The following is a 16,238-nucleotide window of genomic DNA, read 5'->3' as shown; positions in this document are numbered from 1 at the left end:
GTATCATCCTCAAATGTTTTTGTTCTTTGTATGAAACGGTAAGCAGAAAACATTGCTAATGTGCCTTAATGCCTTTTGAATTTTCTGTAGCATCAATAGTCTAGTCAAGGAACACTCATGCAAAAATATATTGGTACGCTCCACTTACCAAGACCTTTTCCAAGTTTATTTCATACTGAACCTCTCCCTTGGAATTACTTTGTGCCTTTACAATTGGCTCATTCATCCCCCTCCTCTCCCCTGTAACTATTCCCCAGGTCGTTGCTGCAAATGAGAACGTGTTCTCAGTCAACTTACCTGGTAAAATAACGGATAAATAAAAAAAATAAAACATTGCGATTTTAATGGTAGAGTTGAATCACGGGCAGGGTAGCCTTAGTGGTTAGAGCATTGGACTAGTAACCGAAAGCATTGGACTAGTAACCGGAAGGTTGCAAGTTCAAATCCCTGAGCTGACAAGGTAAAAATCTGTCGTTCTGCCCCTGAACAGGCATTTAACCCACTGTTCCTAGGCCATCATTGAAAATAAGAATTTGTTAACTGACTTGCCTAGTTAAATAAAGGTTAAAAAAAATAAAACATAAAAAAACATGACAATTTCAGTTTTAGTAGGCAGCTAATTAGCTCGTCTCGTTGCAAAAACCTTTAGCAGCAAACAAGCCAACCAGACAACTAAGTCCTATGGATCGACAGAAGACTATAACGATTTGATCAGAGACCTATCCTTGCATGATGTACAGTACATAGACTACAGGGTAGGCATACAGACCTATGGTTTTATCAGCCCCAAGTTCTGCATTTTCTTGACATTTTCTCCTGTAAGCTCAATTTTTCTACTCCGTCTCCGCTGTAGCTGAGTGTGATGCTTTGCACAAACTATTGGGCAACTGTGACGACCTGACCGAGTTGTCGTGTTCTCAAACGATGTAGAAGGGGCAAGTCCGTAGTTGCTGTATTAACAAAACAATGGCGCTCATAAAGTACTGCTGATGAATCAGAGATGGCGCCTGTAGCTTGTTGACAATAAGCAAGCCTATGTGCCAATACAATGAGCCATGAACATGGTCTTAACCTATTTAATTTTTTTGGTTGTTGACTTTCGCCACAACTTCACATCAAGTCCTGCAAACAGTCCAATATATTTTAATAATTCAACTTTTTTATAACACTTTTCATTAGACAGAATCTCAAAGTACTTGTTAAGCAAAATAAACAATAGCCTGCATCATCATTTAGATCACGTCTGGTTTGGAGGGCATCTAGATCACGTCTGGGTTTGGAGGGCATCTAGATCACGTCTGGGTTTGGAGGGCATCTAGATCACGTCTGGGTTTGGAGGGCATCTAGATCACGTCTGGGTTTGGAGGGCATCTAGATCACGTCTGGGTTTGGAGGGCATCTAGATCACGTCTGGGTTTGGAGGGCATCTAGATCACGTCTGGGTTTGGATGGCTTCTAGATCACGTCTGGGTTTGGAGGGCTTCTAGATCACGTCTGGGTTTGGCGGGCTTCTAGATCACGTCTGAGTCGGTAGGTGTAATTCAAATGAAAACACACTATGGCGTTGTTGTTATGCCAGCAGTATGTCCTGTTGTCCCCTGACTTTCCTGTGGCATGAGAATTTGTTGACATGTTGTGACTACCATAGGCGTCTAACAATAAGGATTTAGTCAGGCAGCCGTTTTGTCTTCACCTGAAGCTGCTCGGCCAGAATAGTGTATAATGGCACTCTCTGGCTCCGTAGTGAAGCTTGTCCACTTGCCCGGGGCAAATCAAACGTATTGCCGGACAAGCAGATTATAGATTAAGTTGTCCCAATGGACAAAAAAATACCAAAAATTACACTGTCAGACAATTAAGAAATTCCCATCAGAATTGTACCTGTTTTTCTAAGGATGTGATGGCTTATGCACTTACCTCCCAATCTCTGCAGAGCCCATTGGAGTATAAATATAGTTGGCCTGCTTTGACAGATCTCACAGCCCATTGGAGTATAAATATAGTTGGCCTGCTTTGACAGATCTCACAGCCCATTGGAGTATAAATATAGTTGGCCTGCTTTGACAGATCTCACAGCCCATTGGAGTATAAATATAGTTGGCCAGCTTTGACAGATCTCACAGCCCATTGGAGTATAAATATAGTTGGCCAGCTTTGACAGATCTCACAGCCCATTGGAGTATAAATATAGTTGGCCAGCTTTGACAGATCTCACAGCCCATTGGAGTATAAATATAGTTGGCCAGCTTTGACAGATCTCACAGCCCATTGGAGTATAAATATAGTTGGCCTGCTTTGACAGATCTCACAGCCCATTGGGAGTATAATTATAGTTGGCCTGCTTTGACAGATCTCACAGCCCATTGGAGTATAATTATTGTTGGCCAGCTTTGACAGATCTCACAGCCCATTGGAGTGTAATTATTGTTGGCCAGCTTTGACAGATCTCACAGCCCATTGGGAGTGTAATTATAGTTGGCCAGCTTTGACAGATCTCACAGCCCATTGGAGTGTAATTATTGTTGGCCTGCTTTGACAGATCTCACAGCCCATTGGGAGTATAATTATTGTTGGCCAGCTTTGACAGATCTCACAGCCCATTGGGAGTGTAATTATAGTTGGCCAGCTTTGACAGATCTCACAGCCCATTGGAGTGTAATTATTGTTGGCCAGCTCTGACAGATCTCACAGCCCATTGGAGTGTAATTATTGTTGGCCAGCTCTGACAGATCTCACAGCCCATTGGAGTGTAATTATTGTTGGCCTGCTTTGACAGATCTCACAGCCCATTGGGAGTATAATTATTGTTGGCCTGCTTTGACAGATCTCACAGCCCATTGGGTGTGTAATTACTTGCTATTGGTCCCACCATTTTCATTATATGTATACTTTGACAATGTAAGTCATTTTAACTTGGTATGTCAATTGAATTGAGAGGGGAGAGCGTGAAAGATAGAGAAGAGACATTTTGCTCAACAGGTAAAGTACTGATATAGTCTACATGACTAACTAGATAACCATCCAACCTACACAATATGTATTGAATTGGCTAACTCGCTAGTTAACTACAGTATTCAGTTATTAGCATGTATTAATCTCATGTCCTAAAATAACTTTCCGCTCCCTCTTGTGTAGGCTGTAATCGCATTTCGCTACGACCTCAATAACGTCTGATTTAAAAATAAAAAAAACGTGTATGCAACCAATAGAATGTGATTTGATTGGCTGACACACAGTTGATACAGGTGTGCAGTTGAAGATACTGATGATGAATACTCCAGGGGAAAAACCGTCTCTCAAGCGCTCCTAATTGGCTAGGACTCTCCTCTATTCTATACTGGCCATGAAATTCTGACAACAAAATAGCCTAATTAGACAAGTAGCCTAACTAATATGCTGTCAATATATCCCTGACTTGAGCACGGACTATTTTAACCTTACAAATAGATCACCATCTAAGTTATCTAACTCGCCCACTTTTGCACATTTAATCCCTGGTTCATAGAGTAGGGTGAATTTATCTTATAAAGACATTGAAAGTATTTGGTGGTAATTGTAATGTTGAAGGGTGGCCAACCCTCCTCCTGGAGAGTCCACGAGAGGTACTGGGGAGGGGGGTGCAGGCTTTTACTCCAGCCCTGCTCTAACACACCACATTGTTAAAAAATCAGCTGCTCAACAGGACCTTGATAAACTGACTGTGGATCAAAAGCCTGCAGGCCCAGTAGCTCTCCAGGTGCTGACGGAACACATGTTTTTATACCGTAGCCTATCAGTGCAGTTGATCTTACGTTGTGGGTGGTTAAGTGCATTGCTCAAGTCCACAATGGCACAGTTGTCATTTATTTACATTTTATTGTCTGCCTGCAATAAACCTCAGGATTATTGTCTCATCGCTGTGATGTGCTGCATCTCAGGTGGCAGAGCCTTTTCCCTGACTTGCTTTTCATGTCACTGGACGTTCTCTGTGACATGGCTCCGGGGTGACACAAGATCAGCCATCTTAGGGAAACCTCACCCTACTCCACAACATACCTGAACCTCTCCATTATGTTTCTCCCTCAACAGGCACACCAGCCCAGAGAAGTTCTACATTGAGGCCTGTGATGATGGGGCCGACGCAGTCCTGGCCATTGACAGGGTGTCCAATGAGATGACCCTGACTGGTAAGACTCCGTGCACACCGTTGCGAAAAGTTTTGTAACTGGGGAAACAAAAACAAGCATTTGTTATTGGATGAATTCGTGTAGGTTCCCAGAGAGGCTTTATAGCTTCCTGATGGAGTAACTGAAGTATGTTGTGAATAATTAATGTGGTTTTAAAACTTACATCTGCATAAAATGCTGGCAAAGTTTCTGCCCACCACTCTGGAGTGCAGAAAAAAATATCTAGGTCAACTGACTGTGTGGGTCGGTGCATGAGCTGGCTGTGTGGGTCGGTGCATGAGCTGGCTGTGTGGGTCGGTGCATGAGCTGGCTGTGTGGGTCGGTGCATGAGCTGGCTGTGTGGGTCGGTGCAGGAGCTGGCTGTGTGGGTCGGTGCAGGAGCTGGCTGTGTGGGTCGGTGCAGGAGCTGGCTGTGTGTGGGTCGGTGCAGGAGCTGGCTGTGTGTGGGTCGGTGCAGGAGCTGGCTGTGTGTGGGTCGGTGCAGGAGCTGGCTGTGTGTTAACCATTGTGATTTATAGAGTGTTTGTCCTCCACCTTGTTTCTTTAGGGAAGAAAGATGTTCCTCCGTCAGCCAACACCAGACCCATCTGTGGCATCATGGGGACCGTCCGCTTGGTGGCAGGTAGGTCCACAGCCTGACCCAACACTGGACTGGTCCTTGTCACAGGATGTAGGCCTACCACTCGGTGCATCCCAACAATATCTCCTTTCTCCTGAAGTGTGGAAGCGTTCACTGATTCCCGCAAATCTAAAAGCCTTGGGATTGGTTTATGCACGGGCTAGAGAAGGGGTGTCAAACATAGTCTGTGGGAGGTTTGAGTAAAAAATTAGCTGTGTATAAATGATAACAAACCTACATTCATACAGTTTATTGACTTCATTATCTATCTCGCTAATAATCACAACACATGAAAGCTAGACAGTCAGGGAGCATCAAAGACCAACAGTACTAGAGCCCGAGTGACTTTCAGATCCGTGAAGGGAATTGAACAAGGTCACACTTGGGGAGAAAGGATAACGCCTATCTTGTCCTTCAGGATGTACCCCTGTAACTAACACGCGTTACTGTTTTATATGTTGTGCTGGCTGACTGACTGTGGTTTCCCCTTTTCACAGGGATGTACCTGATTGTCATTACCAAGAAGAGGAATGTGGGCAGCCTGCTGGGTCACGCTGTGTGGAAGGCAGTGGATTTTGATGTAATTTCCTACAAAAAGACTGTGATTCACCTCACTGAGGACCAGGTAACAAACACTCATACACTTTTGGTATATTTAAAAAAAGTATGTGTTTTACACTACAGACTACAGTTGGAAACAGAGGTGGAGACAGGCAAATGTGAGAACATTACGAAAAGTGGATGTGGGGTTTAAACCCAGTCTCTGGTGGGGAATGTGATGAGAGAACAGTAGGAAGAGTGGATGTGGGGTTTAAACCCAGTCTCTGGTGGGGAATGTGATGAGAGAACAGTAGGAAGAGTGGATGTGGGGTTTAAACCCAGTCTCTGGTGGGGAATGTGATGAGAGAACAGTAGGAAGAGTGGATGTGGGGTTTAAACCCAGTCTCTGGTGGGGAATGTGATGAGAGAACAGTAGGAAGAGTGGATGTGGGGTTTAAACCCAGTCTCTGGTGGGGAATGTGATGAGAGAACAGTAGGAAGAGTGGATGTGGGGTTTAAACCCAGTCTCTGGTGGGGAATGTGATGAGAGAACAGTAGGAAGAGTGGATGTGGGGTTTAAACCCAGTCTCTGGTGGGGAATGTGATGAGAGAACAGTAGGAAGAGTGGATGTGGGGTTTAAACCCAGTCTCTGGTGGGGAATGTGATGAGAGAACAGTAGGAAGAGTGGATGTGGGGTTTAAACCCAGTCTCTGGTGGGGAATGTGATGAGAGAACAGTAGGAAGAGTGGATGTGGGGTTTAAACCCAGTCTCTGGTGGGGAATGTGATGAGAGAACAGTAGGAAGAGTGGATGTGGGGTTTAAACCCAGTCTCTGGTGGGGAATGTGATGAGAGAACAGTAGGAAGAGTGGATGTGGGGTTTAAACCCAGTCTCTGGTGGGGAATGTGATGAGAGAACAGTAGGAAGAGTGGATGTGGGGTTTAAACCCAGTCTCTGGTGGGGAATGTGATGAGAGAACAGTAGGAAGAGTGGATGTGGGGTTTAAACCCAGTCTCTGGTGGGGAATGTGATGAGAGAACAGTAGGAAGAGTGGATGTGGGGTTTAAACCCAGTCTCTGGTGGGGAATGTGATGAGAGAACAGTAGGAAGAGTGGATGTGGGGTTTAAACCCAGTCTCTGGTGGGGAATGTGATGAGAGAACAGTAGGAAGAGTGGATGTGGGGTTTAAACCCAGTCTCTGGTGGGGAATGTGATGAGAGAACAGTAGGAAGAGTGGATGTGGGGTTTAAACCCAGTCTCTGGTGGGGAATGTGATGAGAGAACAGTAGGAAGAGTGGATGTGGGGATTAAACCCAGTCTCTGGCGGGGAATGTGACCAGCAGGGAGCGTTGCCACTCGACAACAGGTTAGCTATTGGGTGGGGTATTCTTAGAAGTTTTACACTCCCTATTCTAATACTCAACCCAGTCTGCTGGTTCTGGTTCAACCTCTTCCTAGTTACAGTAACTATGGTGCAGCTAACAGACAGTAGTGTTGAACTAGAGGACCTAGCTACAGTAACTATGGTACAGCTAACAGACAGTAGTGTTGAACTAGAGGGGACCTAGCTACAGTAACTATGGTAACAGACAGTAGTGTTGAACTAGAGGGGACCTAGCTACAGTAGTGTCAAATCCAATGTTAGGTGAAATCAATTCCCAATTCGATATTATCCCCAAAACTTGAAATATACCAATTGTTAAAATTATTTAAAAACAAATCCTCTAGTCAAATGTTTGATACTAAGTGCTTTACTGTAACTGGGAAATGCGCAAAAGTAGTGCACTATAAAGGGGATTAGGGTGCCATTTGGGACTCAGACAAACTCATTGTAACTGACCCCAGGGAGTTTAGAGATTCACCACAGTCAGAACAACGCTGGCTTACAGCCCGGCTGACTAAAGGTCACAGTGAATTGCCTTTTATTGTGGAAAACAGAAGTTGACACTCTTTATTTGATACGTAAAAAAGAAAGACATTTTCTTTATTAGAATTAGCAGTGACAATTTTGTTGGTCTAAATGCTTCAAGTGTTTAATACTGTTCGTGGTTCAGCGGAAATTCACTTGGTGTTAGAAACCATGTATCATTTCAAATGGCTCCCTAGTTCCTACACAGTGACCAGCCCAAAGGTAGTGCACTATAAAGGGAGTAGGGAACTGTTTGGGACACGAGGCTTGAATGGAATGTATTTGGCCGTCAGTCACCCAGAGAGACGACATTCATTGGCAAAAACAGGGAAATAAAGTGCTGACAAAATGCAGGGAAGCAGCTGTAGCCTCGTAGGGAGGGGGGGGCGAGGAGGTCAAGGGTCAATCTGGTTTGTTTCCCCCCCTCCTTTTAATTCCTTGCATCCTCTCTCTCCTTGTCTTCAGAACACATTGGGGAAGACGTGAGTTTCAAGGTGTAATGTCGCGAGTACAGTGAAAGGCCTTAATCGCAAACTCAAAACACAATAATGCAATAATTAATAACAATGTATTACTAGAAAAAATTAAATTACATGAGGAATAAGAAATATGAACTCTACAAAGTAAGAAAGCATAATAATATATATATATGACATATTTAAAAAGTCAGTTCCAATATCATATTTACATATGCAGGGATACTGGAGTGATGGAGGTAGATATGTATAGGGGGAAGGAGACAGGGATACTGGAGTGATGGAGGTAGATATGTATAGGGGGAAGGAGACGGGGATACTGGAGTGATGGAGGTAGATATGTATAGGGGGAAGGAGACAGGGATACTGGAGTGATGGAGGTAGATATGTATAGGGGGAAGGGGACAGGGGATACTGGACGGGGATACTGGAGTGATGGTAATGGAGGTAGATATGTATAGGGGGAAGGAGACAGGGATACTGGAGTGATGGAGGTAGATGTGTATAGGGGGAATGAGACAGGGATACTGGAGTGATGGAGGTAGATATGTATAGGGGGAAGGAGACAGGGATACTGGAGTGATGGAGGTAGATATGTATAGGGGGAAGGAGACGGGATACTGGAGTGATGGAGGTAGATATGTATAGGGAGAAGGGGACAGGGATACTGGAGTGATGGAGGTAGATGCAGTGCTTTCGGGAAAGTATTCAGAACCCTTATTCTACATTTTACGTTACAGCCTTATTCTAAAAAATGATTTCACTTTTTTTCCTCCTCAATGTACACACAATAGCCCATAATGACAAAGCAACTTCTTTATTTATAATTGTTTTAAATGACATTTACTTTCAGACCCTTTACTCAGTACTTTGTTGAGACTCCTTTGACAGCGATTACAGCATTGAGTCTTCTTGGGTATGACACTACAAGCTTGGCACACCTGTTTCTAGGGAGTTTCTCCCATTCTTCTCTGTAGATCCGCTCAAGCTCTGTCAAGTTGGATGGGGAGTGTGACTGCACAGCTATTTTCTGGTCTCTCCAGAGATGATCAATTGGGTTCAAGTCCGACCTCTGGCTGTGTCACTCAAGGACATTCAGACACTGCATTGTCTTGGCTGTGTGCTTAGGGTCGTTGTCCTGTTGGAAGGTGAACCTTCGCCCCAGTCTGAGGTCCTGAGCACTCTGGAGCAGGTTTTCATCAAGGATCTGTCTGTACATTGTTCTGTTAATCTTTCTCTCGATCCTGGCTAGTCTCCCAGTCCCTGCTGCTGAGAAACATCCCCACAGCATGATGCTTCTACCACCATGCTTCACCGTAGGGAAGGCATTCAGGCCAAATAGTTCAATCTTGGTTTCATCAGACCAGAGAATCTTGTTTCTCATTGTCTGAGTCCTTTAGGTGTCTTTTGACAAACTCCAAGTGGGCTGTCTTGTGCCTTTTACTGAGGGGCTTTCGTCTGGCCACTCTACCATAAAGGCCTGATTGATGGAATGCTACAGAGATGGTTGTCCTTCTGGAAGGTTCTCCCATCCCACCTGATTGGCCATCAGGTTCTTGGTCACCTTTCTGACCAAGGCCCTTCTCCCCCGATTGCTCAGTTTAGCTGGGCGGCCAGCTCTAGGAAGTAGATGTCGACCGATTAATCGGAATGGCAGATTTAATTAGGGCCGATTTCAAGTTTGCATTTGCGAAAAAAGCACAATCGTTGGACGACTGTACCTAACTATAAAAACCCATGCCTTTCTTAAAATCAATACCCAGAAGTATATATTTTTAAACCTGCATATTTAGCTAAAAGAAATCCAGGTTAGCAGGCAATATTAACCAGGTGAAATTGTGTCACTTCTCTTGCGTTCATTGCACGCAGAGTCAGGGTATATGCAACAGTTTGGGTAGCCTGGCTCAGTGCGAACTAATTTGCCAGAATTTTACATAATTATGACATCATATTGAAGGTTGTGCAATGTAACAAGAATATTTAGACTTATGGATGCCACCCGTTAGATAAAATAACAAACGGTTCCGTATTTCACTGAAATAATAAACGTTTTGTTTTGAAATTATAGTTTCCGGATTCGACCATATAAATGACCTAAGACTCGTATTTCTGTGTGTTATGTTATAATTAAGTCTATGATTTGATAGAGCAGTCTGAGCGATGGTAGGCAGCAACAGGCTCGTAAGCATTCATTCAAACAGCACTTTTGTGCATTTTGCTAGCAGCTCTTCGCAAGCACAGCGCCGTTTCTGACTTCAAGCCTATCAGCCCAATGGCTGGTGTAACCGATGTGAAATGGCTGGCTAGTTAGCGGGGTGTGCGCTAATAGCGTTTCAAACGTCACTCGCTCTGAGACTTCTAGTAGTTCCCCTTGCTCTGCATGGGTAACGCTGCTTCGAGGGCGGCTGCTGTCGATGTGTTCCTGTTTGAGCCCAGGTAGGGGCGAGGAGAGGGATGGAAGCTATACTGTTACACTGGCAATACTCTAGTTCCTATAAGAACATCCAATAGTCAAAGGTTAATGAAATACACATGGTCTAGAGAGAAATAGTCCTATAAATACTATATTAACTACAACCTAAAACCTCTTACCTTGGAATATTGAAGTCTCATGTTAAAAGGAACCACCAACTTTCATATGTTCTGAGCAAGGAACTCCAACATTAGCTTTTTTACATGGCACATATTGCACTTTTACTTCTCAAAACACTTTGTTTTTGCATTATTTAAACCAAATTGAACATGTTCCTTATTTGAGACTAAATGTATCTTTATGTATTATATTAAGTTAAAATAAGTGTTCATTCAGTACTGTTGTAATTGTCATTATTACATATAAATAAAATAAAAATCGGTTGATTTAATCGGTATCGGCTGTTTTGGTCCTCCAATAGTCTGTATCGGTGTTGAAAAATCATAATCTGTCGACCTCGACTAGGAAGTGTCTTGGTGGTTCCAAACTTCTTCCATTTATGAATGATGGAGGCCATTCTGTTCTTGGGCACCTAAAAATGCAACCTAAATGTGTTGGTACCCTTACCCAGATCTGTGCCTTGACATAATCCTGTCTCAAAGCTCTTACAGACAATTTCTTTGACCTCATGGCTGTGACCTTTTTGACAGGTTGTGTGCCTTTTCCAAATAATTTCCAATCAATTTAATTTACCACAGGTGGATTCCAATCAAGTTGTAGGTACATCTCAAGGATGATCAATGGAAACAGGATGCACTTGAATACTAATATAAGGTATTTCTGTTTTTAAGTTTGAATACATTTTGTGACAATTGAGACCATTCTCCGCTTTATAGGGTGGGTAGATTGAGGAAATCAATTATTTGAATCCATTTTTGAATAGGTCTGTAACGTAACAAAATGTGGACAAGGTTTGAATACTTTCCCGAATGCACTGTATCTATAAGGGTAAGTTTTCTCGGCAACAGGATATAAGATGGTCAGTATAAATGGTATCTGCATATTATGTGTGAGTGAGAAAGTGGAGTTTGTGTGTTGGGCCGTGTGAATGTGCATCGAGACAGTGCTGAAATGGGAGCGGAGGGACTTTGAACCTTAACCTCCAATACTGTTGAGAAAGAGACGAGCAGAAAGACGCATGGAGAATTGCGCACTTCAGGAGTAAAGAGAGATTGTGGAAATAGCCATAGAGTCATTCATGTTTGTCTTGTCTCTGGCTGTATTCCAAACACACACCCTATCCCCTCAGCCCTCAAATTAAGTGGACACTTCTGATGACGTCTGAGTATACACTTGCAGAGCCAGGGAGGAAGGGATGATTTTTTTTTTTTTTACGTGGACCGCCCTTGGCAGGAAATTCGTCACTCGTTCATCCCGTGATGATAGTGTTTTCAGACACCGGTAGCTTGTGGTGGCTTTAAATGCGCTACAGTCAATTATGTCTACTTATGTTAACTATATATAATTATTACGACTGTGTATGCCTACTGTGTGATGGCTAGCTAATGTTATCCTGCCTAGCTAGAACTTCTGAAGGACAATGTTTTATTTGTACAATTTCCAAAAGATAATCAAACAATAACATATATTTACTTTTTTTTTTACATAGTAACATTTCTAACTTATTTGCATTCCTTTTATTTACACTTGTATGTTGACTTCTCCATGTTGAGATTTTACGTTTCGGCTGATTTAGTGGATGTATAATCATTGCGAATTGAATTATGGGTAGTTTCAGGCCTCGGAGTGAACATAATTGTACACTAGCGAACTCGATCAAAAACGAGGGCTTGAGGGGCGTTTCAAAGTTCCCTTGTTTGGAAATACGTCCAAGATGGTGACGGGGATTCCCCCAAGGGCAAGTGGACGAGGGTGTCTTTAAGTGTTTGAAATGCAGATTTTCTCGCTCTCTCGCGCTCAATCAATTTGCTTTATTGGCATGACGCATCAATGTACATATTGCCAAAGCTTACGTTGGATATTTACAATATGAAAATAATAAGAATCAAAATTGTCAACGGGACATCCGTAACAACAATAAATAAGGTTCAAAATAACCAGACATTTAACAATAAGCATACAGTAGAGGACATGTGCAGGTTGATTGGTCTGTCACACTGTCCCTCATCCTATGGCAGGCAGCAATGTAGTGGTCTGCCAACCCACAGCTCTCTGCGTCCTCCCCCAACAGGACGGGTAGCCTATTCTCATCAGAGAGGTCTTCAATGTAGTGGTCTGCCAACCCACAGCTCTCTGCATCCTCCCCCAACAGGACAGGTAGCCTACTCTCATCAGAGGTCTTCAATGTAGTGCGCTGCCAACCCACAGCTCTCTGCGTCCTCCCCCAACAGGGCGGGTAGCCTATTCTCATCAGAGAGGTCTTCAATGTAGTGCGCTGCCAACCCACAGCTCTCTGCATCCTCCCCCAACAGGACGGGTAGCCTACTCTCATCAGAGGTCTTTGAAACATTGAATAAGGGTTTCAAATTTGGGGAAATGAAACTCTTGTTTTATGTATTTGACATTTTGTCAGAAAATGCAGCTCCGTCTCAGGTTCTGCTCTGGTGCAGTGGTTGCACAGCCTTTTCTCTACAGGGAGCCAGGTTTTCCTGTGTCTACCCTTCTCAATGGCAAGACTGAGCCTGTATTTTGTCAAGGTTTTTCGAAGGTTTTGATCAGTAACCATGGTCAAATATTTAGCCACGGTGTACTGTTGATTTAGGGCCAGATAGCACTGCATTTTGCTTTGTGTTTGTGCTTGTGTTTCCCAATAAGCAATGTAGTTTTGACTGTGTTGTAATTTAGTTTATTCTGATTGACTGGATGTTCTGGTCCTGAGGCTTCAGTGTGTTAGTAGAACAGGTTTGTGAACTCAGCCCCAGGACCAGCTGGATGAGGGGACTCATTTCTTTGCTCCGCTCTTGGCATTGCAGGGCTTGGTAATGATATGGGAGGAGGTCACTTTATTTTAGATTTTTCCCAAACTTAATTGTATAAAAAAAAAAAGGTTTTATTTATTAGTGGATATTGGCCTAATTCTGCCCTGCCCTGCATGTCTCTCTCTCAAAATGCATCATAAGGGGATGCTGCCATTTGGGATGAAGGGATCATTGGCAGTTGTGCACCCCGACCTCTGTGCAGTGAACTCTGGGAGCGAGGTGCAGTGGACAAGGTTTAGAATGAAACGCATTGACTCAGAGGGCTATTGTGATATGTAAGAGATGATTTCATCCATTTTTTTTTTTTTTTAAACCACTGGAGTCGAGGCTGAAAAACTACTTCAGAACATCTGTTGCTGTCAATCTGATTCAGATGTATTTCATGTTGGGCTTCTGAGTGGCGTTAGTGGTCTAAGGCACTGCATCTCAATGCTGGTGGCGTCACTATAGACCCTGGTTCGATTCCAGGCTGTATCGCAACCGGCCGTGATTGGGAGTCCCATAGGGTGGTGCGCAATTGGCCCAGCGTCGTCCGGGTTTGGGTTTGGCCGTCATTGTAAATAAGAGTTTGTTCTTAACCGACTTAACTGGTTAAATACATTTTTTAAAAGGGGTTTATTGGTCACCTAGTAAGATTTTCTGTTGAATTTCATATGAAAAGTCCCTGGTTTAACAGCCTCTCCTCACATTTCACACACAGCTCCTACTACAAAACTGCACTGTCATGATTGATGCCCATCCAGCTAAAATCAATGTTCTCCCCTTCCTCTCTCCAGACGCAAGACAACAAAACATTCCTGTCCATGATTAACAACGTGCTGACTACAGATGGATTCTACTTCTGCACTGACTATGACCTGACCCACACCCTCCAGAGATTGGCCAACGTCAGCCACGACTTCCAGGAGATGAGCCTGCTGGAGAGGGTGAGGGGGGGGGGGGAAGAGGGTAGGAGAAAGGGGGTGTGGTAATAGGGGAGGGGAGAGAGGGTGAGAAATTACTATTGTTCTTTGTAATAAAGACCAATCCTAGACTCTACCTAACCCTCTAGGCTCTTGTGTAGACTGGAAAGATTAGATCTGAGCCGTATGGCAAACTAACTATCAGAGAGCAGGGTGGAGCTACCACCATATTGCTTATAACTCACCGATTCTTGAAGTGAGTATTTTAGGAGCATAACGGTTGTTTTTGGACAGGGCCATAATTTTCTCCTATTGCGCACCGAGCTAGTCAACCATAAAGACTCGGCTCAGAGAGTATCATCCCATTTAGATGATGATGATGATGATATCCTTCATCTATATTGGAGGAGTGTCAGTGTGGTGTTTGGGCTCCTGCCATTCATGTAAACCACACTAGTCACCTTGCCCTCGTAAACACACATGCACGTCACAGATGCATTTACTCATGTAAACATACACAAACAGATTGACCTTTTCACCTACTGTTTCAGCTGGGGCAGTACTCTGTAGTGCTGAATGTGTGTAGTACCATGGTGTACAGTATATCTTCACTGTCTCCTATAACTGAAACCTTTTCTGACTGGTTTTAATGGTGAGAAGAAAGTGTGACAGTTTTGAAATGGAACAGGCATTACTGTCTGTCCATACTGTAATTTCATTGGCCCTGGTCCAAAGTATTGTTTTGTATAGGGAACAAGGTGCCACTGCACAAACTGATGGAGATTCTTTACTGCAGGCTGATTTACATTTTTTTTTTATTTATTTGGGCAAGTCAGTTAAGAACTCATTCTTATTTACAATATAAAAAAGAAGCCTGCACAATATAAGAACTATTCCAAAACATGCATCCTGTTTGCAATAAGGCACTAAAGTAATACAGCAGAATATGTGGCAAATAAATGAATTGTATTTCCTGAATAAAAGTCTTCATATTTTATGGCTGCATCATGTTATGGGTATGCTTGTCATCGGCAAGGACTAAGATTTTTTATTTTTTTTAGGATAAAAGGAACGGAATAGAACTAAGCACAGGCAAAATCCTAGAGGATACCCTGGTTGTCTGCTTTCCATCAGACACTGGGAGACAATTTCACCTTCCAGCAGGACAATAACCGAAAACTCAAGGCCAGCTCTATACAAATGACTTACCAAGACGACATTGAATGTTCCTAGTTAGTTTTGACATAAATCAATTTGAAAATCTATGGCAAAACTTGGAAATGGCTGTCTAGCAATGATCAACAATCAACTTGACAGAGCTTGAATATGATTTTTTTTAAAGAATAATGGGCAAATATTGCACAATCCAGGTGTGTAAAGCTCTTAGAGGCTTACCCAGAATGACTCACAGCTGTAATCACTGCAAAAGGTGATTCTAACATGTATTGACTCATGCAGTTGAATACTTATCTGATTAAGATATTTTATTTTCCCCCATTAATTACACAATGTTTTAAATTTTAACAAAAGTTTTACTTCGTTTGTTTTGTAGATCGTTGACAAAATGAAATTTGAATCCCACTTTGTAACACAACAGAAGGGTTGTGAATACCTTCCGAAGGCACTGTAGATTGAGGGTTTGATCTTATTGGTTGGTTCTCCTGTTTCTAGGCAGATCAGAGGTTTGTGTGGAATGGAAGCCTCCTGAGAGAGTTCCTTGCACAGCCAGAGGTGAGTGATATGAAGATGACATCACAACCCCCCCCCCCCCCCCCCCTTGCCTTATAACACATTACACTTGTCCAGTCTTTTTTTTCTTTTTTTTTTCTTATTGTAATATACCAGAGGTAAGCGTATTTAGAATATGGACAATATACCATGAACCTTACCCCTCAAATGAACTGTGTTTGAACAGTAGCTATAGATGACCACCAAATTTGTTATTTCTTTCTTTGTTGTTCTACTGTATCCAGTTTTAAATGTAATAATTGTATTCCTTTTCAGCTCCACAAGTTTGCGATCCCTGTCGTCCATGGTTGTATCCTTTTCACGGCCTTGCTTTGCTCCCACTGATCCGAGTGTAGCAATAATCAGTGGGCCCACATCACTACATAGAGTTTGAATGGTGTGTCTGAGTGTTCTGAAGAATCAATTTCAACTCTATGCAACTGAAATCATTCCCTCGGGGACACTTTAGAAAGTCATTACCAGGA

At 43.0% G+C, this 16,238-nt stretch overlaps 1 protein-coding gene across 1 annotated transcript in view; it reads left to right on the top strand.

Moving 5' to 3' along the window:
• The window catches only part of sacm1la (SAC1 like phosphatidylinositide phosphatase a), a 32,524-nt gene that overhangs the window by 3,505 nt on the left and 12,781 nt on the right, over positions 1–16,238 (top strand). Inside the window, exons 2-7 of the mRNA XM_046326446.1 lie at positions 4,069–4,166; positions 4,714–4,788; positions 5,283–5,410; positions 13,900–14,049; positions 15,697–15,756; positions 16,030–16,063. Of these exons, the coding sequence (XP_046182402.1) occupies positions 4,069–4,166; positions 4,714–4,788; positions 5,283–5,410; positions 13,900–14,049; positions 15,697–15,756; positions 16,030–16,063 (545 nt within the window). The remainder of the gene's footprint in view (positions 1–4,068; positions 4,167–4,713; positions 4,789–5,282; positions 5,411–13,899; positions 14,050–15,696; positions 15,757–16,029; positions 16,064–16,238) is intronic.

This window comes from Oncorhynchus gorbuscha, linkage group LG24, assembly GCF_021184085.1.
Source record: "Oncorhynchus gorbuscha isolate QuinsamMale2020 ecotype Even-year linkage group LG24, OgorEven_v1.0, whole genome shotgun sequence".
Classification (NCBI taxonomy): domain Eukaryota; kingdom Metazoa; phylum Chordata; class Actinopteri; order Salmoniformes; family Salmonidae; genus Oncorhynchus; species Oncorhynchus gorbuscha.
Note: the sequence above shows the minus strand (reverse complement) of the source record. Positions and strands in the feature narration are given on the sequence as shown.